At 39.2% G+C, this 26,312-nt stretch overlaps 1 protein-coding gene across 2 annotated transcripts in view; it reads left to right on the top strand.

Moving 5' to 3' along the window:
- Positions 1-4,091: 4,091 nt before the first annotated feature.
- LOC124156087 (ras-like protein family member 10B) overlaps positions 4,092-26,312 on the top strand; it is a 147,927-nt gene continuing 125,706 nt past the window's right edge. Inside the window, exon 1 of one of the 2 annotated variants that reach the window (XM_046530404.1) lies at positions 4,092-4,150. Coding sequence is in view for 1 of the 2 variants with exons in the window: in XM_046530403.1 (XP_046386359.1) it covers positions 11,963-12,167 (205 nt within the window). In the remaining variant the exon portion in view is untranslated. Of the gene's footprint in view, positions 4,151-9,580; positions 12,168-26,312 lie in introns of those variants that run through there. The other variant, XM_046530403.1, reaches the window with a different exon arrangement.

Here is a 26,312-nt window from a genome sequence, read left to right as displayed (position 1 = left end):
ACGTATACAACAACACCCCACACTCTTTTTCCCGCGCAGAATATATAGTTTCATTTTTTGCCTTACACTGAGGCTTATGCGCTTAAGGAGGGTGATGGAAGAGGAATAGGGGGAGAAATTGGGGGTAAACAACTGATGGGGTGAGAAAATAGGGTTCTGGGAAGCGTGTGGAGGTGGAATTGAGCAAAGGGAAGCAGGGGAGGGGGGGAGAGATTTTTGGCCAAGACGGTTTGGCGAGAGCGGGGTGCTTTTGACAGCCGTCGATCCCTCCCGTGGTTCGGGCTGCGTGGTGCGCGGGGGTCGTGAACTCGTGCTGGTTTGGGGGAGGTTGACACAGCCAGAAGGGGAAGAGAGAGAGAGGATGGTGGTGATAGTGATGGTGGTGTAGCGTGTTCCGAGGGATCGTATATATAGAGAAGCATCGAGAGATTAAGCCATCAGTCGCAATAGCGTCGGTAAATGGAGTGGTAGTCGTGAGCAGATACTTTTGAAAAGAACGGGGGGCAGGTTGCGCCGTCAAAACGAACCCGTGGAAAGAGATTCGGGGTGCCGAGCTCGTCGTCGGGGTTGGAGTGCAAGAAATATCCAGCCTCCGTTGAGAGCCATTGTGTCGAGCGGAATGGGTGATACCGGGACAAAGGTGGCCCCTTTTGTCACTGGGCTGAATTCTTCTTCGTGTTACTTCTTCCTTGAAAGACTTTGTGTGCTTTGTTTGTTCAGTGTTTCCTGACTTTAGTGCGTCCATGTATCTCAGAGGAGGCCTTAGATGATGAGATTTCCTACTGGGCGTCAGTTAATTGCGTTGGAAGAAGGGTCATTACCTCAGCAACAGTTGATCAATGGCATATTGAACAAATAATTTGCGCCTTTCTGCTGAGGAAAGTTGGTCAACAGTCACAAATTATTTGTTTAGCTAAAAGTGATTTTATGCACTAAGTATTATTTAGGGAGTGTTAAGTTTCTGTAACTGAGGATAGAGATAAAACAACCGTTAACTTTAATCTTGAATACCATAATTCGCGTCAAAAATTTCAAAATGGAAAATGTGTACTAGCAAATACTCTTCTAGTAAACTTGATGTCTTAATATGCCATCAATATTACGGATAAAAGAATAAATTGAGCTGTTCGTTTTCTCTTTTCTCGATATTACAAACATATTATTCCATTGCACTGTATTTTCAAGGTCTCATTTAACGGCTATCTTACAAAACGTTAGGTCTTAGGAGGTCATAGGCAATAAGAAATTTGGATTATTTTACGAAAAACAACTGCCAGGTAGAAATAGAAGTTTTTCAGGTATGTCAGATAAATATGTCGTTGTAAGTTCTATGTTTCGTTCTATAAAGTTTTTATAGCATATAAAAGTTCTATAAATGTTTCGTGTGAATCTTTAACGTGTAAAATAAAAATCCTTTTGAGGGAGGCAAGTATTCATGATAACATGGTCAAAATTCGCAAATGTCTGGGATGTGCATGTTATTGCAATTATAGAAGGGATAAAGTCATCGTATCCCGGAAACGTGGAAGTATCTGCCAAAGATTGGACTATTAAGCCTCAGTACAGCCAGAGCTAATCTTCTCAGAAGTCTCTAAGCCATACTAAAAAGCTAAGCGTTACTTTAAGACTGTTGATGAAGTAAATTCTGTCGAAAGAGAACAGGAGCCAGGTGTGGACAGTAAAAAAAAGAAAGTTTAATTCGAGGCGAATATTTAAGAGGCTTGAGATGGTGCTTAAAACTTTTAATTTTATTAAAAAATAAAGGAAATGGCTTCAGTACAAGTTAATATTTTTTAATGCTCACGAATGATCACCAAAGAAAAATATTTATTTCAAATAGTAAACTTTAAATCTTAAAATACCCACGATTTTCTTAATAGATAATAATTTGAGCTGATCGTAATACCTTATGCCGACATTACAAGAATTTTCTTTTCATATATGCTGGGAAGCTATTTATTGAACAGGTAAAAAACGAAAATGTTTTCAGCGCAAGGATGTATTTTTTCTTGCTCGCTTATGTCCATAAAAGAAAAGATTTACTTTCATAGTTGCTCCTAGTAAACTCAGAACATACCATATTAGGGTTTACTCAGTAAATTTTGCCTGCTGTGGATAGGGAAACTGGCTAGGCGAACCACAAGGATGTTTCCCTCTCTCTGAACAGTGCTTGAAGTGGTGGTAAGAAAAGGAAGAAAACCCGGAGTGTTTAGTGCGTTTATTTTTCTTGGGAAGCCCCTCTTACTTATCTGGGATTTAGGCCACGCATGACGGTTGATAAAAGACAGGTTTCACCAAACAGGGTCATAATTTTTTCATAAGATTTTTGAAACCAAAAGTAGTTTATCGAATTCTGCCTTTCCCTCACACAAATCTGAAAACCTTAACGCTACTCTCCACGTGATATTGAATTAGGCACCGGGGTAGTGAGGGGAGGGCAGCATGGTTTGAGGGAAGGGTGTGGAATTAGAGGAGGCAGGAATGGAAAAGCAGAAGGCGAAAGAGGTGTTTAGAAAGGATACAAGCTCTTACGCTCTCTGGTGAGTGTTATGTATTCTGAGGTGAGGAAGTAGGATGGGAGTAGTGTTGTGGTGAAATGTTCCACCGCCTTCTCTACAGCGTGTGTGTTCGAAAGAGTGCGAGCCACGCCTCCGGCGAGTGAGATCGTGGGGGCGTGGTGGGATGTGTGCTGGAGGCGGAGGTGATGTGTGTGTTTTAGTCGATGGCGAAGAGGTACGGGCGTGGAATAACGCCACATCCACGCCTTCGCATCCAAAGGGAGAGTGAGGGCTGCTGTGTAAGTGGTTCCTCCGACGCGAGAAGAGGGAGAGTGAGTCTTGGAGGAGCTAGAAGGAAGCACATTAGGAGCGAGTGATAAAAGGCTGTGAGGGCGGGAGAGATGCCTTGTCACACACGTTGTTCTTACCATCGTGGTGTCGTCGAGTGCGCGGCAGCGTGTTCATAGAACTGAACACATGTCAAGGAATATGCCATGTGAGGATTTACTCGGTGAAAATTTTCGGTGTGGATAAAGAAACAAACTGGGAAAACTGCAAGGAATTGTTTTTACACGTAACTTTGCATTAGAGTGGTGGAAAGAAGCCGGAAATATCTGTGATCAGTGCGTTTATTTTGCTTACCTGTGTTCTAAATCTCATTGATGCACTTAATAGATTTTTCTCATCGAGAAATTGGCCAAATTGGTTGTATTTGTACACATAACTCCATTACAACGCTGTTATTGACTGCTCTGAGATAATTTGAAAAAGTTTAATCAGCCCTCAGAACGTTGATAATATTGATTCCCCTGGAAATAGTTTCGATATATCAAGGAATGGACTCCAATCTAACAGTCAAGGTATGAGATTAATTTTGGTGCACTATATACAATACTTCGTCCTCTATACTGGGTCCCAGCAGATGACTCCTTTTTCAATTCTGCCCTGAAACCTAACGGGTTTTTGAAAACCTTTATCGTCCAGTGTACCATTTCACAAGTAGCCCCATCAAAAATGTCGGTTCCCAAATTTGGTGAATTGAATTTACCAATCATTATGTAGCCTTGACTTCTTCTAGTATACCTCCCTGCTAAGTGATATAGTAAAATTATTTGCACTGTGGTTATTCATTTTATTTTCCATTTTATTGATTATTACTTCATTAATTCTTGTTTGTACTCAATTTTACAGGAAGAACTTCATAAACTTCAGCATTCGAGCTCAATCAGTTAATAGATTAAACACCTACATTATGGGCCAAGTTCCTCCATAACTACAACGGGCTATAAGTTATCTGGAGAGAAGAAGAAGAAGTTGGTTGCTTGAAGGCCTGTTGTGAAGACCGAGTTTCGTGTCGGCAAAGATGCGGGGGAGTTTGGTGGGTCGCAAAATATGCGGTGGCATAAGAAGGAAGAGCACGTTGGGGCCGAGGTTCAAGTGGGAGCGGAAAAAGGCCGCAGCCGTGTTGAAAGAGTACATCGAAGAGGAGGAGGAGGAAGAGGAAGAAGGCGCGGTGGTGGAGGAAGAAGAGGAGGAGGAGTTGGGGGAGGCGGAGGGGAGGAGGACAGAGGGGAAGGGGGAGGAGGAGGAGGACGATGACGAGGACGAAGGCGATTGGTGCGAGTCCACGAGTTCGCTCTACAGGTCATCACGTGAGTAGTTTCAAACTCCCATCACTCCGAATGAAACCGTAAAATTTTACTTGCCGATCATTCAATTCCTCCCTAAAAGTGAAGGATCAGGCGTTTAATCTGATGATGCTCATGGTAGCTTCACGGGTTCTCCAACGGGTAAGAGAGATTGATTCCTCGCATACTCTCTAAGAGATATAAGTTATATAAGAAGTGGCATATGACAGGGACGGATAAAGGATTTTTTATGGGGGGGGGGGGGGGCACAAGTGTCTGACAGGCAAACGATCATCTCATAATATAATTTTTGGTTTTTTCCCGGCGAACAATTACAGTGAAGTTTTCTCGGGTTTCACACCGGGTCAGGTCCTCCATTTCTCCTTCCAACGTTTCGATGAGCAACTCGCCCATCGTCTTCAGGGATTCAGGAGTCCAATTGTATTGGACTCCTTGCCTGAGCCTGAGTTTAATTTAGGTAACTTACGTAAATGTACAATATGGTAGTGTCGCTTATCAGTTACATGCGACCCAATGCAAATATCCTTTCGTACCTACGGGCGTAGACACCCCTGTGCGAAAATAGGGTGCCTCTTTGACACGTAAATCAAAATAAAGTAATTAAATGTTAACAGTCCGGTTTTTGGACTTGCCGTCCGCAGTGATTTCCCAGAGATTTTTCTTAGCCTTTGAGTGCGTCAGTATCTATTATTTGTTCACATTTAATTAAATAAAAATTTACTTCTGCAAATGTGTTGATCAGGTGATGTGATGAAGGTATTATTATTACATAAAGGTTTTATTGCTAGGTACTTTAAAGTAGCTTTAAAACATACACAATGCTATTTTATTGTGATATAATGTTGAGGGTGAAACACTAAATACATTAAAAGTGTTTTACATGGCGTTTCATGCATTGCATGTGCAAAATACGTATTTTTATCGAAGGCATGGTAACATTTTGTAATTATCCTTTAGAAAAGACAATGAGTCAAAAAATATAACGGCTTGCTCAATCTTCTCCTGTCGAGTAGTCACCATGCATGGAGACCATGGATAAGCTTTACTATGATGAGATTTACTAAGAATGTCGCTCTGATAAATTTTTTGTGGTAGTTACGAAAAGAAGAAAAAATAATTATATTTAATTAATGCGGGAAGGAGTTTATTTTATTTAAAAAGAATAAAAAAACTCCTTCCCGTAGCATCCGTGATCAAGGCGACGGCTAAGAATTTTCTCCACGTTTCCCGTGCAGACTAATGCGGCAGTTTGTTTAGTAAGAGTGTATTGCAGTTCTAATGTGTAATATTTTCCGTTAGTTTGCAGATAACTTTTTAAAATTACGTAAGTTACAAAAAGTGGCAGAGTATGAAGTGATAGATAAGATAGATTGATGATTTTTCAATAAATTCTTCAAAAGGAAACACATAAGTTAATTGAAAATTTTACTCATAGTTTATTGAAAATTTTCGGTGGGAACTCAATAGTCTGAAGATGGAATGCGGATTGTAATTTATGTGCTTCTTTTTACAGCTCATAGTGGACTATAATTTTCAAAATTAGTCCTTATCTGGTATAGCATTTCATCTGAGTTGACCTAATGCAATTACAAGTATTGATGAAAATTTTACGCAGATATATTATAACAATAAACAATATCGGTGACATTTTTGAGAAAATCCATCGCAGGGTCTCTGCTGCTTAATTTTATTTCATCTATTAATCCAAATTTCTTACTTTATAATTTATCTGTTGATTTTCATCGCTAACTGCTCGCCTTATGGGTAACAATAATAAGAGCTTGATGGTATAGGAGCATCGGCCAACGCATTGCCAAACGTTTCCTTGTGAATTCTAACGCGTGCTTCAGGCGGAAACTAGGATGTATTTTGCTCTAAAATACATTATGAGGGAGGTCGTGCTGAAGAGAGAGTCGCCGCGCCGTGTCTTGAGTCCACACGGTGACCCTGCCCTCTTTAGACACCACCACCCGTCTTTCTCGCCCCTGGGAGAGCCAAGAGGGAGGTTGAAGGGCTCTGACTAGAATTGTTGCACGACGTCAGATGAAAGGCGTCTCAGTGAAGGGAGCCTTGAAGAGGTTAGTTTCGCCAGAGACCGCGTGGAGTCCGCTTGAAAACTCATCCACCCCTCTGAAAACATCATTTGTGGGCCAAGCGCTAGAAGGAGCTGCCCCTGTGATGAGGATGACGCAAGACTCGCAATACGAGTGGCGTTGACTGTTAGCGAACCCCTTTACGCGGCGATTCTACTTGCTGCCTTTGCGATGGACGACAGAAAAAGAATTGCGAGCACTGATTCTTGAATAGGAGAGCATGTAAATTCTAACTTTTTTTCTAATGATAGAGAGCATCAATCCCAAAATAGGTTAAACACTGGTCCACATATATAACCTAAACCAGTTCACAATAAATCCAAATGGGGATTGAAATGGCATATTGTCCTGCTACATAGTATAAAGCAATATAAGTACCTCTGAATGACTGTGCAGCGCGATAGAAAGTTAAATACTTTGATGCCACTCACTAGTTATATAACGTCGACAAGTTCTTAAGAAAAGAAGAAAGGAGGTAATGTAATATCAGGTTTTCTAACCTGGCAAAAAACGGCTGCCTAGATTTCTCGGGTTTCACGATGGGTAAGATTCTCCATATTTCCTTCCAACGTTTCAAGAACTAACTGGTAAATCTGATGAAGGATTAGAATGGCATAGGATTCCTGAATCCGTGAAGAAGATGGGTGTGTCGCTCATTAAAACGCTGGAAGGAGAGATGGAGAATCATACCCGGTGTGAAATACGAAAAATCTTCAAGTCAAGAAAGGAGGCTGCACTTCATAAAGTTATTTTCCCTCATTTTTATAATCGCTTCTCATAGGTATAAAAAATAGCCTTGCCTCAAAATAATGTCTTGAGTGCTTTCCTACCTCTCTGTTTCATCCTAATAATTTTTTTTCCTAATTTTTGACTTTTGTCAGGCAAATCTGCTGTGTCAATACCTCAACCTTCGTTCATTCTCCACTTGACAGTTTTAATTTTAGCAATTTCTCGAGGAAGGAGAACCAAATTTAATGACGCACCGCGTAGAAAGTCGACTTTTTTGGGACAGAGATAAGTGGGGAGATTGCGTGAAGAAAAAAGGTGTGGGGGGAAGTGGAATGGAGATTTTTTTCTAGTATAGGGTGGGGTGGTTTGGCTGTGTAGGAGTGCAGATGACGAGTCCTAAAGGTTTAGCTCGGTCGGTTGGTTCCTCTCTCTATCTCTTGCTGGAGTGGGCCGGCACTAATTAAAAACGGTATCTCGAGTCAGCCAAGTCTATGATTTGATTTCGGAATCTTAACCCTTAACTAAGCTAACTCGCCACTTTTCTTGATCAGTTGATTTTCTGATAATGAAGGCCGGCTAATTAGCAAGAGGGAACCATTAAATAATTAATCATGCCCCGTAATTAGCCATGATTAATTCACCAACGAAACAATTTCAAATATTATCCTTGTTCTTGTATTGCATGGAGTTCAAATTAATTTAGTTATACACACAATGAGCACTGAATTGTCCATATTATTCTCAGTGTTTTAACTATTTAATTTACCCTTAAATCTGAGTATCATAGAAGCGTCGTAAGAAATAAAATTCTCTTGCGCTGTGTGTACAGAGCCCAGCGGTATAATGTTGCGGCTTGCTTTTCCTCCGAGTTTCCCGACAAAGAAATAAAGAAGTCATCCCACTGACACTTTGTCACGCAGTCACACTGCATGCATACGTCTCATTCATAGGAAACATCAAAATTCCCGTGCACCGGTTTATCGAGGCCAGATGATTTCTCTTTTTCTATTTAATTAACATGTTATTACCGTCGTTCATACGTAAATAGTCTTCCTTTCTCTCTCGTCTCTATTTATCAATTTTTCCGCATAAAAATTAAAATTTTGCAAGTAGGAGATTGATTAATTTCTTAAGTAATTTTTCGCCGAGGAAAACAGTGCTATCAACTATGTTAACAGCATCTACTTCTTCTGACAACCATTCCTGAAAAGCGAGTCAAAGTTATCTGTTTATGGCAGCTCGGCTAATAGCTATGCTAGTAAATGGCAAGCTGAATACTCTGAATGAGAATTTAGAGAGAGAATAATGATAGCTTTTAGTTTTTTCGCTTACTTTCCCTTCTCCTTCATTTTTGGCAGTGAAAAAAGTTGCAGTTTTCATGATGGTAGGTATTATATGAATTCATTTCGATTATGTAATTCTTTTCAGCATTATGAAAACCTACAGGATATAAGATAATTCAGTGTACTAACTCATGCTCATTTGCCTGTGGGGTAAGCTCTCTCCAAGGTGATAGTTAGGCTTCAAAAAGGTTTAAATTCGTGTAATAGGGAAAAAAATAAACCAATAAGCTGCTTAGTATGATGGGTTCAGTAGATTTTCATTATTGCTTTTGTTATTACAATTTCCGAATTTTCACACTATCTTGTCCTCCGTATTCCTCTCACTCAGTCCTTGTGTTTATAATACAACTTAAGTATGTTCGAATCTACAGTCCCATCACCTTTCTTCGTTCCTCCTCAGAGCCTAATGCCTTCATGTGAGAGTCCACTACTTAGTCCTCATCTCGCGCTCATACCAATGAAATAGTCTTCTTAGTTACCTACGCCACTAAATTCATCGTACCGATTTATCTAATACCAATTCTGTTTCACCTAAAACAGTATTCTTTTTAATAGTGGCTAATTACCAAAGCAAAATCATTATTTCGAAATTGATAAATTAGAAAAAAATCCCCATTTACGAACAGGCGAGTCCCGACAAATCAAGGAAATCCTCTCGCGCAAGTAATACAATCCATCATCTGTGAAATGAGTCCGGATGTATTAGGGTGAACGTTCAAGAAACGAGTCGTCGGGAGGAGTACTTTTTATTCGGGGCATATCGAAAAAGTTACCAGGGGAAGGGAGAACGAACAAAACGAGTGGGCACGATGCGGGAGTGAAGGGTGAGGAAGGGGAGTCTGGTCGGAGATGGAGAGAATGGAGGAGTTTCGGAGAGGTGGCTGAATTTTACGAAAAAACAAGGGGCTCTGAGAAAGAGAGGGTGGTGAGGGAGGAGTAACAGGGTGGTTGGTGGAGGTTGGAGCAGGAGGAGGACGGACGAGAGGTCTCCTCGCCGCGGCGTACAAGAAGAGTGGTCGAGGTAAGTGAGAACAGAGAACACGAATACGGTCGAGAGTGGGAAAGGACTTTTTCGAAAAAGATGAAGGGGCTTTTGCGGAGAGAGAGAACAGAGGGAGAGAGAGACCTTGATATCTCGTCTCGATGACCTCCCGAAACGTGGAGAGAGGAGACTTCAAGGGTCGGGGAAGGCAGGAGGAGTGGGAGTGCAATGATGTGACGCCGACCCACCGAGGTCATTTTAGTGCCACCGTGGTCACCTCCGATCGAGGACACGGGATTACTTTACGTCCAGCACGCCGAGCCGTAATTCTCGGAGCTTTGGCATTAAAGTTTTTCTCCGTGTCACCCTGTTAATCCGTCTCTTCAGCGAAGGCGGGTGACTCCGCAAAGTCAGATTGCATTCGGGCTTTGCAATTCTTCCTCCGAAGGTCGGACCGCAAGACGTTAATCCTTCTGTTGGAATCGTCTCTCGTTTCTCCCAGGATATGATTGGTGAAGTGATAGTATCCGATTTACTCCCACTACTCCTTGTCAAAGTGGAAAGTGCAAGTGATTGCGCTGGAACAGTTTAGTTTTTGCCGTGAGACTTATGTTTCTTCGATGGAGTTGTTCCTGCTGCTGCCCACGGATTTTAAATTAATTTGTATTTAGTGGAAGCTCATTCTTCCATGGAGATATAGGCGATGTAAATAATCCCTATGACTCCAAGACCCGATTTTATTTCGCCACTTTAGAGGTTACTTTTGTGCCACCGTGGTCACCTCCAATCGAGGACGTGGGATTACTTTACGTCCTGCACCCCAAGTCGTAACTCTCCGAGCTTTGGCATCAACGTTTCTCTCCGTGTCCCCCTGCTAATCTGTGTCTTCAGTGAAGGCGGTAACTCCGTAAAGTCGGATTGCATTCGGCTTTTACACGTCCTCCTCCGGAGGCTGGGCGGACAGTCCGCAAGGTGTTAATCCTTCTCCTGGACTCGTCTCTCGTTTCTCCCAGGTTTTGATTGGTGAAGTGATGGGATCCGATTTACGCCCTTCGCCGCTCCTTGTCAAACTGGAATGCACAAGGTGGATGACAGCTTTGTTATTACCGCAAGGTTCATCTTTCTTTGATGGAGTAATTCCTGCTGTTTCCCCCGGATTTTCAAGCAGTTTTTGACTGGTCAATGAGATGTTACTTTTATTCTCTGATGTCTACGCACTTTTTCAGGTTGTGATTTGTCTCAGGAAGTGTTGTATCTCAATTTATCCTCAGTGCTGATTTCAAGGTAGAGAGTGGTTCATATGAGAACATCGGGATAGGTTTGTCATCAATGATTATGTATTCGTTTAGCTTCAATGCGAATAGTTTATTAGATGGGGATTATTGAGATGGCGTGCGGGTATTTAAACTTTCTTTATAGTTATTTTAATCGTAACGGTTGTGCAGAAACATTGTGATCAAGACATGTCTTTTGAACGTCAGAGCCAGTCAAATGCTTATTTATCTTGTTATGCGTCAACATCGGCATTAAATATGGAAGAAGTTATACGTAGGGCCACTGAATTACTTGTGTCTATCCCTATGAAATTCACGTGGTATTAGTAAGGGTATTTCTAAAATAATTCAATGTCATTACGGAATGGACATTTGTTCTACACATCTTAATGCCTCTAGTTTTTTTTACAATCTATGAACTATAGAATTGCTGAAAATCCTCTTTCATGGATACCTTCGTACATACCGTTAAATTCACTTGATAAGGACGTTCCTACTAGTTGAAGCAAGTTTTGAGGGAAGGAGAGTGTTGAAAGTGGACTCCGAATGGAGCTTTACCGTTGTTTGGAAGTTGGTCACCACCAAAAGAGCTCTTATTCACCGCTCCGATAATTGTGCTCCGGAAAAGTTTTAAGATGGAAAAAGGAAAAGCTTTTGGTAGAGAAATTATTTTCTATCACAAAAGCTAGAGATAGGCTCTATATTAGACAAGTTCCTTCGCAATTTCCAATTGGGGAGTGCCATAAGGTGATAACATTGTTCATGCCTTTCTTACGTGCCGAGTAGTCATGATGGAATTGGTTCTCATAGACTTTATTATCTTATATGTTGTGGTCAAGAGTCAATTAGCTTGCAAAAGAAGAAGTAAACCGAACACAATGTTTTAGTTAGTTATGCAGTCAAAACTGCATACTTTTTAAGCTTAGGATTAGGCCAGCTTATCACCGACCTCTTATTTAAAAGAATCTTTGTGAAGGAAGCAAATGCACAAAATTTCTATGATTCCTCGACAGACATAAGAGAAGCTTAATGATCTTCTAGTCCCTCAAATTCCTCTTTCAATGATATCCTGGTACCTTTCATCAAATTTACTTGATGTCCCTATCAACTGATGCAAGTATTGAGGACAGGAAAGTGTTGCATGTGTATATATAAACTAAAGAACTGCTGAAAATCCTCTTTCATGGATATCGTCTTGCTTGCCATAAAGTTTACTTGACTAAGACGTCCCTACTAACTGAGGCAAGTATCGTGTAGGATGTGAACTCCGGATGTAGCGCTACTGTTAATTGGAGGTCGGTCACCACCGAAAGAGTTTGCGGAACCTATGTCGGCATTTTGTCTCTCGCTGAGTGTTTGATTGTACATCTGTTTTCATAGTGTAAGGGCACAAGATGAGAGGGAGTCTTGTAGTGAACAAAATGTGCCAGGGAATAAGGAGGAGGAGTACTTTCAAGACGAAGGGACGCGTGGAAAGAAACGGTGAGGTGGTGATTAAGAGATACATCGAGGAGGAGGATGAGGAGGAAGAGGAAGACGAGGAGGTTGGTCCGGAATCGAGTGACGCCGCCTCAGACCGGCCACTGAAAAGCGGAACGCGTGAGTAAAGATTCTTATGGAGTTGGGCACCAGAATGATTGGCTTTTTAGATACATTCTGGCTCACTGAAACTGGCTCTCAATCACCTCATTTCTCACAGATTTCTGGCCCATATGGGTAACAAAAAACTCTTTAAGCCTAGTTCCCTGATTTCTATTGTAAAAAAATATCAATTGACCGAAGGCTTCTTAAAATCCTTGACGCATGGGGAACCTCAAGAGATGGGATTGATGCATAATATTTTTTTAGTGTGTTTATTCAACCCGTTATATATCAATGTTGCTTCCAAGTAACATCAAAATTGTATGCATTTTCTGCTCTCTTCAGGAAAAGTTTAAAATACGCGTTCTTTCGTGCTGTGAGGCTTAATGGCAAAATATGTTGCCGCCACAATAATTAGGGTTGAGTAAAAATTTAAAAATTTTTAAAATTTTTAATTTCTCCCGGAGCAGCTCTGGTTTTGAAAGGGTTAAACACAAACTAATAAGTTGTTGCAAAACTCGTTATTAAAATGTTGTAAGATCCAAGAGGATTTTCCGAGCATTACTTTTCGGCACTTGTTGTAAATTGAATTTGACTTATGTGTACGTTAAGTTTGGGCCAAGGTTTTTTCGGAAACTCGTATTATTTCACGACTCGATAGTTTTCATAAGTATTTTATGTAAAGAAACTGCAAAAAATTACCAAAATAGTATTTTAAAAATCAACCGTAAAAATGCCACCTTACTACTTTCAAATAATCTGCGAATGGATGTTTCGATTGAGGTGCTGCTGATAGTGCATTATGAGCAAAAAAGCAATAGATTAAAAATTTAAGCACGGAACTATCCACATAATGGATAGTATAATAATACTTATTTTCTTTCTTGGGACCAGTGGGCATTATCTACGAAAAAAATTCAACGTGATGCGCGAAAGGTATTCGCTTTGAGTTCAGTCATAACGAAAGTCTATTAAGGGGAGGGGGGATTTAGACGGGTGAAAGGCTAGACGAAGCAAACTGTTAGGTTGGATTTCACTGAGTCGGGTTCCTGGCCTTAGCTTGTCGAGCCGGTAGGACGCGACAGTGACATGGCATCGCCGCCCTTCATACATAAAAAGAACCTCGTCAGCCGTTTTATCCGCTCTGCCAGCGTACCAAAAACACCGACTCATTTGATACCCTAGGAAAAGAAGATGAATGAATCGACTCTTCGAGAGTGGTTGCTCCACTTTGGATTCACACTGAGACCAGATAGTGCGAAAACACGCTTTGAGAGGTATTCAAGCTTTTACTCTAAGTGAAGATAATAAATTGGATCCTAGGATACGTGGGAGCAAAATGAAAGGGGAGAACTTTCCTGCAGGTGAACTGTGAGTTCGTGGAAAGAGGAATATTATCCCGGAGCTCTGCTTTTGTTCATGTGACGTCGCTCTGCACGGGTTCTTTCGGGAAATGCATCCCTGTCATCGGAGAAGGCTGGAGATTTCCCAGCCAGGTGGGATAGGGCAAGTTTTGTGCGAGATTAATGACCATGTCACAGCCCTGGATTGAGGACGGAATGCTCTCCGGGGCCTTGATGAATATCAGAGGCAACATGGGGTCCAGATTGCAAGTTTCCGGATGGCGAGTGACACGTTGCAGACAGGAAACGAGAACACGAGCAGAATCCTCTTTTATGGTCACTATTGCATCGGATTTTCTCCTTTGTCAAGTCATTGAAAAGTTCTTGGGTAAACGTTTCCCATCAGGCGGATTGAATTTTTTAATAGCAGCTTTGTGACATCTGAAGGCTTCACGAAGGGCAAGGATCCATTTACACGCAAAATCTCTCTGTAAACTGTTATTGGAAGGGAAATGATAACTTATTCTTGACAAAATATGCCGTTGATAAGTTGCATTGGTAAAAGGAGGACTGCTTAGCGGAGAATGTATGAAATATCACCGCTGTTTTTATTTCAAGCCAAAAAAACATCCAAATGGTATCCTGTGGTATGACACGTAACTGAATCGAGAGCCCCGCCGGTGGCAATAAAATGTATTAGACATAATTAATTGTTATGGTTAATAACTTTAAACAGTGTTAGCCACTTATGTGCAAATTGAAAAAATAATTTGATAATATCTTTATTACTGTCTATTATGGCATGCTGTCAAGGATTTTCCCAAGTGCTCTATTTCTATGGACATGCTGATAGCTCCGCTATTGTTAAATAGTTGCTCCAATAGTTTCCTTTGGTAGCTAGAGTGAAAATTTTTAATATTTTGATCCTTGTGATCTTGCGTTATGCCTATTTTTCTCTTCTCACGAGACAACTAATGTATAAACATCATTATTTTGTAAAGCTAGTGCCCAATGTTAGCGGTAGAGTTACCAATTAAATACAAATATTGCGGTCATACACAAGTATCCTCACAACTTCCTTTCATCCTAATGATAATATTCTTTTACGTCAACAGTAAAATTACAAAACGACAATTATTGAGATATTCGTAACTCTGAGTGAGTTTGATTAACTTATGTGGATTAATATTTGCTACACGATTATAGTATCTGCATTAAAAACGTTGAGCACAAACTTAACAAAATAATTATTTTTATGCTTTAGTTGTGCTAGGAGTAGATTCATTATTGACAGCATTTTTTCAGACAATCGTAAGATATCATGACGATACCTATTTTACATGAAACTATTGACATTTTTTACTTCTCGGCGATTTTAATTAGTGTTTGCCCAATAGGAGCGGAGTTAACCATGAATTAATATGCATAAATTAATTTGAGCATAATTATGGGATTGCATTAGGGATAACACCGACTCTGTTTTTCATCAACGCACACACTTTTTATTATTTCGCAGTCGTGTTATTATATTCCTGTCTCTCCTCTCTCTTTAAACCCTGGGGTAGCTCATTAATCTGGATGAGTGCGACACCGGAGTGAGCATGGATTGCGTTTTAATTGGAGCGACAGTGTACGGCGCAGAGGGCAACCGAATACGCTCGACCCTTGCGATTTAATGAGGTGATTCACCCGCGGCCTTGCAATAGGGGTGTCCTCGGCAGATACCCCCAAACAAGGGACGTGTAAGGGTTCCAAGAACCTAACCCTGTTGGCGCATGACATTTTCAGCGGAATGAAGTGGAGCGGTCTCCGCGATAATCGAATTCAAACAACAATTGCTTTAGCGTTATGTTTCAAAGTTGTATAATTAGATCTATGCTGACAGCGCATAACCTAATTCTCACAACTACAAAACAAATTGCATTACTTAAAAGCTATACTTGTCTACAACAACTATACTTGTAGTGGGTACGATTTGGCTGTATGTTAACTAAATCTTCATTGTATTATATCCAAAGAAATATAGAAGTAACCATCGATAGCTATAAAAACTTTCGAAATTTGACTAGAATCGATTTAATGATTTTTGAAAATTTTCAGTTGCGATTGTTGAAATATTTCAACTATTTAACAGGGTAATATTCAGAACATTCACGTTTTTGTGGGACCTGCTCATGCTTTGGACAAAGCAGTATAAATAGTTTTGCCGTTTGTTTCCTTGCAGTTCCTTGATAATTGTTAGAATAAACTGAAGAATTTTTTTTCATAGAGTGCAACACAAATCTTAACCCCAAAAATAGTTTTTCTTTTTCGAGATTCATTGTACTCCGTGTTTCCCAAGAGGTACAGTTGTAAAACCCCGTTGATACTTTTCAAGTTATTCTTAGCTTTTTCTCTTTCATAGAAAAATATTACATTTAGTTCGATTTTCCAAATGAGCTGGTTGAGCTAGACAGTGTAAATTTACGATTTAGGAGGTATGAATTGATTTTCCTCCTTGCAAATCTAAGTTTTGGGAGAAAATATTGTGTAGAGAAGCAATTCATTCATTATTTAGGTTCTTAAGGTAATTAAAATTGTATATCCAATACAGTGCTTAGAACGTCTAATATAGATATTGTTCCGGGAAGTAGGACATTGTTGTTTTCTTCTTTTCAATAAAGAATATCAAAAGTCATAATGTAATTTGTGGATTATCATAACTTCAAGTGAGTTTTAACTTATGCAGATTAATGTATGCCTTGCGATTGTTATATCAGCATTAAAAACTTTTGCAGTATTGTGAATTATGTATGAAACCTAATTCCTAATTTCACTGAGCACCTGATAATGTTCACAATGCATTGCTTTCGGAATGAACGTAATAATTCACAGAAAAACTTACGCGATATTTGATTCCGGATACATTAACCCAAGAATATCTTGTTAATTGTATATTTCAACTCTCCAAAATTGCTTTGGCCCTAACTTAGTGATGCGGAAAAATGGGCAGAATTTTAATTAAGCTTTATAACCTCATTTACAATACAAAGATTTATTCCAAGCCTGTACAATTAAACGAAATACAATTAAGTGGAAAAAAGTTACATCGAAAGGTTAACATTTTAAAACATCGTGTAGGAAAAAGGGACCCTTAATTTATTTCTTCTCCTTTATACATAAAAATGAAGATTTTATCTTGGGTTTAATGCAATGGAATATGAGGAAATAAACCAAATGCGATGAAAAATCGGCATGTTAAGAGAATTCCTCGCATTCACTATCAACCAGTGTGTTGATTGCTTTGAATTATACAAGTTCTATTTTTACCACACTTTTTCATGCAAATGTTATTGTGCTTTATCTTGTAAGTAGAAAACATTAGTGTAAAGGATTGCAGCGATCGTGGGTTTCGCAGAGCGTTTAAAAATATTTCTCTACTTGATTTATGATAGACTCACAGAATTGTAGGCAGTAAAAGAGAAAGAATTGCTTCCTCATATTCTGACTCCAATGGAATGCGGAAGTGAGAAGGGTTATCCAACCGCTACTGAAATACGGTTAATAGGGATTTGTGCTTATTCTTTATTAATGATTTTTTCTCACACTGCTAGGCCAAATGAGGAATTTTAGGTTCATTTTTCCTCATGCATCCAAAGTATGGATCGAATTATTTCTTAGAAAAGATTTTCGTTGCTATTGTTCCCGTAATGATGCTGAGTTCACATGCTCCAGATTCCTGGAGTTGTAAGAAACTTTTGAGACCGCTCTTTACAAATCCCACCGTTAATTAATAGAATCCTGGCTCGTTGATTTAGACTTCGAGAAATCGCTATTCATACTTACCCGCATCTTTTTTACGGACAGTTCCTGAGAATCCGTTCAGTAGTAAACGTGAAACAAGTAATTAAACTAAATTATAGTGAAATACCTTAGCAAACACTCGTAATGCATTTTCCAATTGCATTTATTACCAAACAACCAAGCGGAAAATAAAATGAAGAAGTTCTATCCCATTATTTTCATTTGTTGAAAATGTACGGAGTTTGAGAGTTGGCTGGTATTTAAAAAAGGATGCTATCGGTTTTTTTTTAAATCTGAATTTGGATTTTAAGTTTTGGATTTGTGTTCCACCGCTCCTTGAATTTATCGTTGTGAATATGTATTTTTATTAAATAATTAAAGATTTATTTCACTTGAATGCAAATCATTATGAATGATCATAGAATGAGGAAAAATAAATGAATTTTTGGATAAAATACTCTACAAAGCGCTTCATTATTTTTAGGAAACTATTTTAAAATTAATATAATTCAGCAACTCTAAAGATATCGGTTTTGGTGAAGTAATATGCATTTGAATACCGGATACTTATAGTATTTTTGAGTCTTCAAAAGTATAGAAGATTATATTTTGCCTCAGGTGATAATATAAGAGCAATAATAGAAGTGTTAATTAATTTTTTGTGATAAATTGCTCCTAAACACGATAATAGCGCATTGATTGGTTAATCAAATTAAAATGTTTAAGGACGCATTTTTAATGAACCACGTTTGTGGTAAGGGCTTCAGGAAAAATATGGACTTCACTTTTTGTTTAGTTTAACCGTGCCCGCGTTTTGACTTATTTTAAAATTCAAATGATCCAGAGTTGTGATGCTATTAAACGATATGGAAAATTTTTACCTCATGCATTAAAATTAAAGTTATGGATAAATTTAAACTCCCTAGTATGCTGGAAGTTTGTTCTATTTGAGCGGTAATCGTTTCGCGTGATATTTCTCTCAATAAATGGAGAAATTAATGCTACGATATAAATTTCCGGGATAATTGCGAGCATTTGTATTAATGTACGGGAATCGATAGGGAGAGAAAAAGGGTAAACGATTTCATTTTTTTAAAGTCAAGCCCATAATAGAGATTAATGTGGAAACCTCCACTATCCACCATTTATTGCCGGGAAGTTTTATTTTTCCATCCATTTGCGTGATAATAATGCCCATATTTCTTCTTTTCCAGTACAAATCGTTTCATTCTCAGCCTGCTCTCCCTATTTTCCTCCATCTTTCCGAGTCGGTATGGGGAACAAAAGTGCACGTAAAGCTGCGCACTCATCAGAATCGTTTCTCTCTTTTTTTTCAATTTTTTTTTCCGTTCATCTCTCTTCATCATGTTTTTATACCGCTACCGATTCGGCGAATCCGTCTCCGGAGAGAAGATGCACTTGGGGATAACCTTTCGGATGCTAACCTCTCCCGTGCGGGATCCAGGTGAACTCTAATGCAGGGCACACAGGAGAAATTGGAGTCGCAATTTACGGTTTCAAGTTCCGATTCGGGGCTTTATTGTTCCCCGGGGGGCATGGAGTGTAATGGGATCAGCGACGTGCAGTCGAAATCAGACAGCAGGATTCGCATCCCCACGCGGGACCGCGAAAACATTATGGCATCGGCGGCGGGGATCTCAGCAAATCGGCTGACGCTTCTATCTCTCCTATCAACATTTCCATCCAGAGTGGACGACGCCGCCGCACAGTCGTGTTCATGATTAATTCAATGGCGTGATTGGTTGACTGCTCCCCGCCATTGTTCCTATGGCTACGGCTCTCGCGTGAGGTAGCACGGGAATTCTCTCCGACGATCGAGGATGATGGCTCTATTTTCTGAAAGCCTTCCGCTGCTGATAACTTTATATCCTCTTAAATGGCTTCCCATGGTGAAATTTTAGCATCAGCATCATCGGGAGTCAAAAATCGTTAGAGTGAAATCAAATGATTTTGGCGTGACTTGGAGTAACGATGAGATATTCATGGTTAAGCAAAAACCTAGTACTGTTCCACAAACTTTTATTTTCTGTCGACTAGTTCCGACGGCTATAGCGTCATTATCAAGGAAAACACTATCAAAACTGTACAGTAAATAAATCTTACAGTAAATAAAAGTTGTGGAACACTACTGGGTTTTTGCTTCACCCTGAATCGTTAGATTGGTTTGGCGCAGCCCTCCTATCTGCAAGGTTTTTCATAATGACATCTTTCTTCTCTTTTACATCCATCATATCCTGTCCTATGCAACAAATTCGGGGCCATCCATTACCCTTCTCCACATCCACCTGCCCTTCGACAATTGTCTTGACCAAGCTAATATTTGTCATGATGTGGCCAACTAATTTTTCCCATCCTTTTCTTTGAAATTTCCCATTCATTACCCGTTCTGTTTATTTTTACTTCTCCATTCTTCCGTAACATCACCTTTCGAATACTCCAACTCCTGACTTCTTAGCGGCTGTCAACGCCTCGCCCTCATACATAAATTTTATACGTATTTTAATGTTCCTTTTTTATTGGCAAATCCGTAACAAGTAGCATCGTTAGTTTTCTAGCTTTGCGTTTGTAAGTGAAAAAATAATGAAGAAAATGGAGAAGAGGGAATGAATTTAACATATGCACAGAGAGTGATAGGCGGATAATTGGGAATTAATCGATAGATTATTATAATAAATTAAGAATGCAAGAAAAGGTTCGTGGTAGGTTGGGCGAAGGAATGAAATATTTTCTTTAGAATAATTATACATAGATATGCCAAGCTGGAGATTAAAGACAAGCTGTGCCAATATTTAGATCTAAAATGAGTTAGTGCTAGTGGAAAAGGACGAGATTAGGAGATACATGACGTCCAACTCAAAACTCGGAATGGAATGGAATTTGGAATACTATAGTCGAATTAATCTCGAGAACCATAAAATCGCGTCATGACTAATGAATGTCATAGCGTCAAAGCTAGAATTTTCCCTTTTTAGTTTTAAAGGAAGAGCTGAATCGTAACCTAAACATCCTTGAACCTGTCCTATAAGTGGCCTCACTAGTCTTTGTTCACCTTGATATTAGTGAGCTCAATACTGTATGTACTTTTTAAGATTACCTAATGAATCTCTCAGTAAATTATTTAACCAGGTGCGTTTACGGATCCTGTAACTACATTAAGGAATTTTATCTCTTTTAATTAGTTTTAATTTAGAATAACTCTCAGTTGTCCTCGAATTTAAAACCAGCTTTCAATCATCGCGTCTTAAGTCACACCGCATTTTTTATTTTTGTCCTCACATATCCTAACTCCTTGGACAAACTTTATACACGAGCACCCGTTTAAAAATTCACATTTCATAAAATTATTTTGCTAATGTAAAATCAATACCTTTCGATTTGACATGCAGATTAGGTCTGCTTGCACTTACCTTCTAATATTACTCCCTTAGTGCTTCAACCATGAGACTGGTGGCTAAATAAGCGTAAATCTACCCCTAGCTTCTATATTCCTTCTAATTCCCGTGCGAATTTCACGCATCCAGGGTTAGAGGGCCAGCTACTTTCCCTGAACCACCTCGCATATCGAGGATGTTTAGTTTAGGGTGGCAGAAGGATTCCCCTGGAATTTTAACGCTACATATGTCCAAAATTCTACATTTATACGGGCTTTGATTGAAAACAAGAGGATAATGGCGATTTCTATTTCAGTGGAAACACTCTTTTGATCAGCTGAGCAGCCAAACGACCATCTACCGTACTGAACAATTAACTTGAACAACGTCTTTGCCTTTCAATTCGATGTCTTAGCTGAATTAGAAATCGCCTTAATATTCCTGTTTAAAACTAAACCAGGTATATATTTAGAGTTTCTAACACATATTTTTCACGCTCATATAACACATATACCAATATTTTTCACGCTCAACCACAAATAATAATAGTATGAAAAACAGTTTTTGTGTTCTATTCTATTTCGCGCTTGATGATCTGATTTAGCTCGGCAATGACACTTTTTGCATGGAAAGGTGACTACGCTCTATTTTCTGCTTTGGCTGTTTCGGTCAAGTGGACATCGGAGGGAAGGGGGGCAGATGTCAATTCCAGGTGAGGTGGCGGTATGTGTTGCTCTCACATTAACCGTGCCACGCAATTATGCCGCCACATTCTCGTGACGGACGCTTCCGATAGGTCGAGAGGCGACTGACCGCCCGCGTCGCACTCGAATTCCCGCAAGCAGATCCGGTAATCGAAAGGGAAATGAGTGTGGAGACGGGATTCACTGCGAATCGGAGGCAGATGTCAAGTGCATTGTGGGAAGGGCACTCGTGCCGGAGGGGCCGTCCTTTTCCAGGGGCCGGAACCAAACCGGGCGTGGGACGCACGGCCTGCTGGAGCTAATTCGACCGCCGCTCCGCATGCTCTTCCTGCCCATAGTCTTCCGTTTAAATCACTCGCATGTCGATTCTGTCTTGCTGTTTGATCTCTCGTTGCGTAACGCCAACTCGCAAAAAGTCAAGGTAGGTTTTTATGATGATTGGATGTTTTTAGGACTGTTTGATGGCAGCTACCTATTTTTTTCTTCCTCTTTTTCATTTCAAATATGGTTTCCAGCAACATTTCAACTAGGTTTTCATGATGATTTGATGCAAAAACGATTGTTTTTATGGTGGCTACCTATTGTTTTTTCCTCTTTTTAATTTCAAGTATGCAATCATATTAACTTATATACAAGTTATTTACGCCGGTGACAGGTTATGTACGCGGTTGACAACTTATTTACGCAGTTACTATTTCTATGCAGGCCACTTAAATCAGCAAAAATGCTACAGGGGATACTTCATAGTATTTCCAAGTCATATTCCTTTGTTAATTTTGTTAGTTCGATTTCAATGCCATTGTTTTTCCTTTAGTATATATTTATTGTAAATTAGTTATGCATCAAATGTTCAAATGGAAGACAGTATTTGTTATACAACACTATGCACAGTATTATTATAATATTTCTGGAGGTGAACCCTCAGGCAATAGTCACCTCTTTTGTCACCAAAAGCTCCAAAATTGCTTTTGTATCTATGATATTTAAATGTTAAAATTTGTTCAAAGAGTATTAAATATATTAATATTATATTATGTGCAATGTCTTCATAGAGCTTTATCTAGCCTACAATGGTTCCATTGCTCTTAGAGATCTAAAGGTAAGAATCCCGTCTCACAAGAGAAATAATCAAGTTTTCATTGGGAAATATCATGAGGAGTGGAATTAATGGGTAATGTGCTAGTTGCATGCATGCATATGGATTCAACTCTGTAGATAGAATAATCGCCTAGGGTGCCGGAGAGGTATTAACGTTTGCTTAAATGGATGCTATTCGGTTCCTGGTTTCAATGCATGCACTTTCAGAATATTGCTAGAAGCTGCTGCTAGTAACAATCCTACATAAAATTATCCCCGTGAAATGAAGCAGATTATGGCGATGTCGTATCGAGTTGCTTGCGGCAGACGCGTCTGTAAATCTCAGCCAATCTTCGGCTGATGGGTAACTTGCCGAGAGGAATTTGCGCTCTTTAGTAAATTACATCATGTTACTATGAGGGAAATTTGCACTTTGGTGGCGTTGGAATATTGGTCAATGCTTCTCAGTGTATTTTTAATGTGACGGTGTTTACCATGAAGAGTATTTTCCACTAACTCACTCAGTGAATCAACTCGTACTTAGGTTATCATAGGTGAGGGTTCATTCAGGACTAAGCCGCTGAGTCATTCCGAATTGTGGAAAGGTAGGCACATAGAAATGCTACGACAACAGCGCTTCCAGGTGGCATTCGGTGAACCTAATAGTAAACTATGACGACGATGAATGTAGAAATTCTAGTTTAAATAAAACAACGCGAAGTGAAAGTGGGCTGTTAAAAATTGGGAGGTAAAAAATAATTATTTAATATATTGCAGCTATCTGTGATTAAGTATAGACACCTAGGACCTCAAATAGTAAGAATGCTGTGCTATAATTAGCAATCGGTGTAATCTTCTTCAGGTAAGTATTAGTAACGACAAAAAATAGTGTCTCGATAGAACTGCCTCCGATTCAAAGTATAAACATAAAGTAATGCATATTTGAGACTACCGAATAGTAATATTGACGGTCCTTTTTAACGTCGAAACGTATTAATATTAACGTAGCCCTTGAAGTCACCACTCCATACGATCTCTAAAACCCCAAGCCACAGGCATGCGTATTTTCTCTCAATCAGTTTATAGGGTCCAGGTTGTTTCTTTGGATCGCTTCGCACATTGAGGATGTTTTTCGGGTTCTTCTAAGGCTTCACTCGGAGTTTGAGCCTCATCGATCAGTTTCCTAACTCTCTACACACTGGGTCACTACGCTCCCAGGGGTATTTAAACTTCTAAGGTTTTATTTTACTCTCGACACCCTGAGAAGAGGCTTAGTTTTCCTTGAAGTTGAAGTTGTAATGAAAGTCCCTCGTAGAATGAATCTCGTTCTACAATGAACGTCCCACCCCCTTTACCAAAGCTGGTCCAAATACGACGAAGTAATGCTGCGAGTAAAGAGAAATTGGAAAGAAGCAGGTACTGTTTCGGACAGACACACAGTATTTCTCACGATACGATTAAAAAGTATTATCTCAAGTAATGCCCCGAAAAACAAAATGGATGATCTAAATTCATTAGAGTAATTTTCATAGTTTTAATAGAATGAACTTCAAGTTTAATACCCTTTGTTTCATTAACTGAACCTATACTATCTTGTTTCAAGCAACATATCGTATAAAGTTGGCATTTTATTATTACGTCACGTCAATGTATTTTTCAGGTGCGTGCATTAAAAATTTCCCGATAGTCCTACATATTACTCGCTTGGAGTCTGCCATGTGGATCAGCAATCGAGGATATTATTAAACTTTGCTAATATGCGTGTGGCCTGGAGGATTCACGGGCGTCACTCAAGCGGTACTTATCTAGCATACATCTTTACCAATTGAGCCGTAGATGTAGACCAATGGAATGTGGAATGAATCAAGGAGATAATATTTTGTTAAATTCTAACCAATGCCTATTCAAGACGTCGCCAGTCTTTGTGATCAATGAGAAAGTCAATCTAGTCTAAATATATGTTTATGTTTTTAACCCGTGACTGACCAGGTAAAGAATGTATATTGCATCTTTAGAATGATTAAATCAATTTGATACTCTTGATTAGAGTTAAGAGATTCCGGGAGGATGAAGCTTGTTTTTTTGTTAATTACGTGAGCTTTACTTATGTATTCGATCACGACTTACGTTCAATAGCACAGAAAATCTTTCGGAGATGAATAGGTACCAAATTTCTAATGGCTGCATTTGATGAGATTATACCCATTTTATTACATCGATGCCTTCAAATGTACAGCTTTCTGAAAAAAAAATTGTAGCGGTACCCTAATATGGATTCATAGTATGATACCATTTTCCCCTACCTTGGGTAATGAGGTGTGTCAACAAATATTTTCCCAATAGCATTTGTAATAAAATCAAAACCTCTTTTTTCATGTCCATGAATGTCATTAGCTATGCACATTAGCTTACGGCTCTTCCTATCCTTTCTTGGCGATATACGTGATAACATATACATGGTCTTGAAGAAAACGCTTCTTGCGGTAACACTTTGGATAAATAATTAGACGACTACGCATAGAAACTCAGAAAAAGGGACACTTACAAAATGTGTTTCACAGACGTTTTGGTTCATTGAGAATGGTGGGTAGGTCATTGAAAAAAATATATATATGTTACACATTTTTTTCAATCATTTAGATATATCTTTATATACTTGAATATTTTTAATAGGTACATAATTAGCAAGATTCATGAAACAAAATTGTCTTTAAAATACAAATCCATTCACGCTATCCATTTGCACTGTTTTTGGGCCTTTACTTTCAGTCTCAAGTGTATAAATTCCTTCGATTTATTTTCATCTTTCACTAGAACCTGAATTCTCAGTGTTGCTTGTTGTATTTCTGCTAAATTACCGTTACAGTGTCCTCTGATGTTATGTATTTTACCCGGTAGTTTGATTTGAAGATTGATGCCGTATTTTGATATCATTGCACAGAATTTACTAAAAATTCGGCATTGCATATCTCTCCTCCCTGTTCATTTCATTTTATTATTTACCAAAATGCATTTTAGTGATTTCACGTGGACGATGCGTGGTAGAAAGGTCAAGGCAAAGGAAGAGATACGAAACATCGATGAAAGAAATGAGTATTGATTTTACCGTGGGAAATTTACCCGGAGGAAAACTGCGATACAGAAAAAAACCAGTGCTTAATTAGCGTTCACTCTGCCTTTACTTATCATAGACGACCGTATATGATGCTACATGGAATCATTCATTTCATCTCCCTGTGATGCGCACCTTCCACCTCATGGTGAGCCTAACATTTTATCAAAAAATAGTGAATGATACCACTACTGTGTACAGCATTGAGAAATCTTGCAAACCGACTTAATTTTCCTTCTTTCGAGTTTTATTACCATAAAAGATCGTCTAACGTTGTGTATTGTTGTGTAACCACACCCCTGCTAAGCACCGAGAGGTAGAATTTTGGGTAACATGTTGATATAGGTATTTTGTCATTGTAGTCAGTAACAAGGGTTTACAAGAATATGTGTGGGAAATCAAAGTGACTAAAAATTCCGTACATACCATGCTGAGTAGTTCACAGTGGCGGTATAGTTCATTCATAATTGTAGTTAAGTGATCTAAGGTTTGACAGTAATCCATTTCCGAGAATCACGTTAGAAGACGTACTTGAGGCTACTTTGGGTTTTAAAATCTAAAATATTGAGGTAGATAAAACCTTTTGCTTTGTAGGCAAATCTGGACAACTTGCAACCTCTGGGAGTCACAAATGTTTCCTTGTTAAGTCTTTTAAAAACTATCCTCTTACCTGTCCACTTGACTTGACAATGTTAAAAACATAAAGGTTGTTAATGAGACTCCTTATATTCCTTCTAAAGACATCTTGTTTT

The sequence above is a fragment of the Ischnura elegans genome, chromosome 3 (genome assembly GCF_921293095.1).
Source record: "Ischnura elegans chromosome 3, ioIscEleg1.1, whole genome shotgun sequence".
NCBI lineage: Eukaryota > Metazoa > Arthropoda > Insecta > Odonata > Coenagrionidae > Ischnura > Ischnura elegans.
Note: the sequence above shows the minus strand (reverse complement) of the source record. Positions and strands in the feature narration are given on the sequence as shown.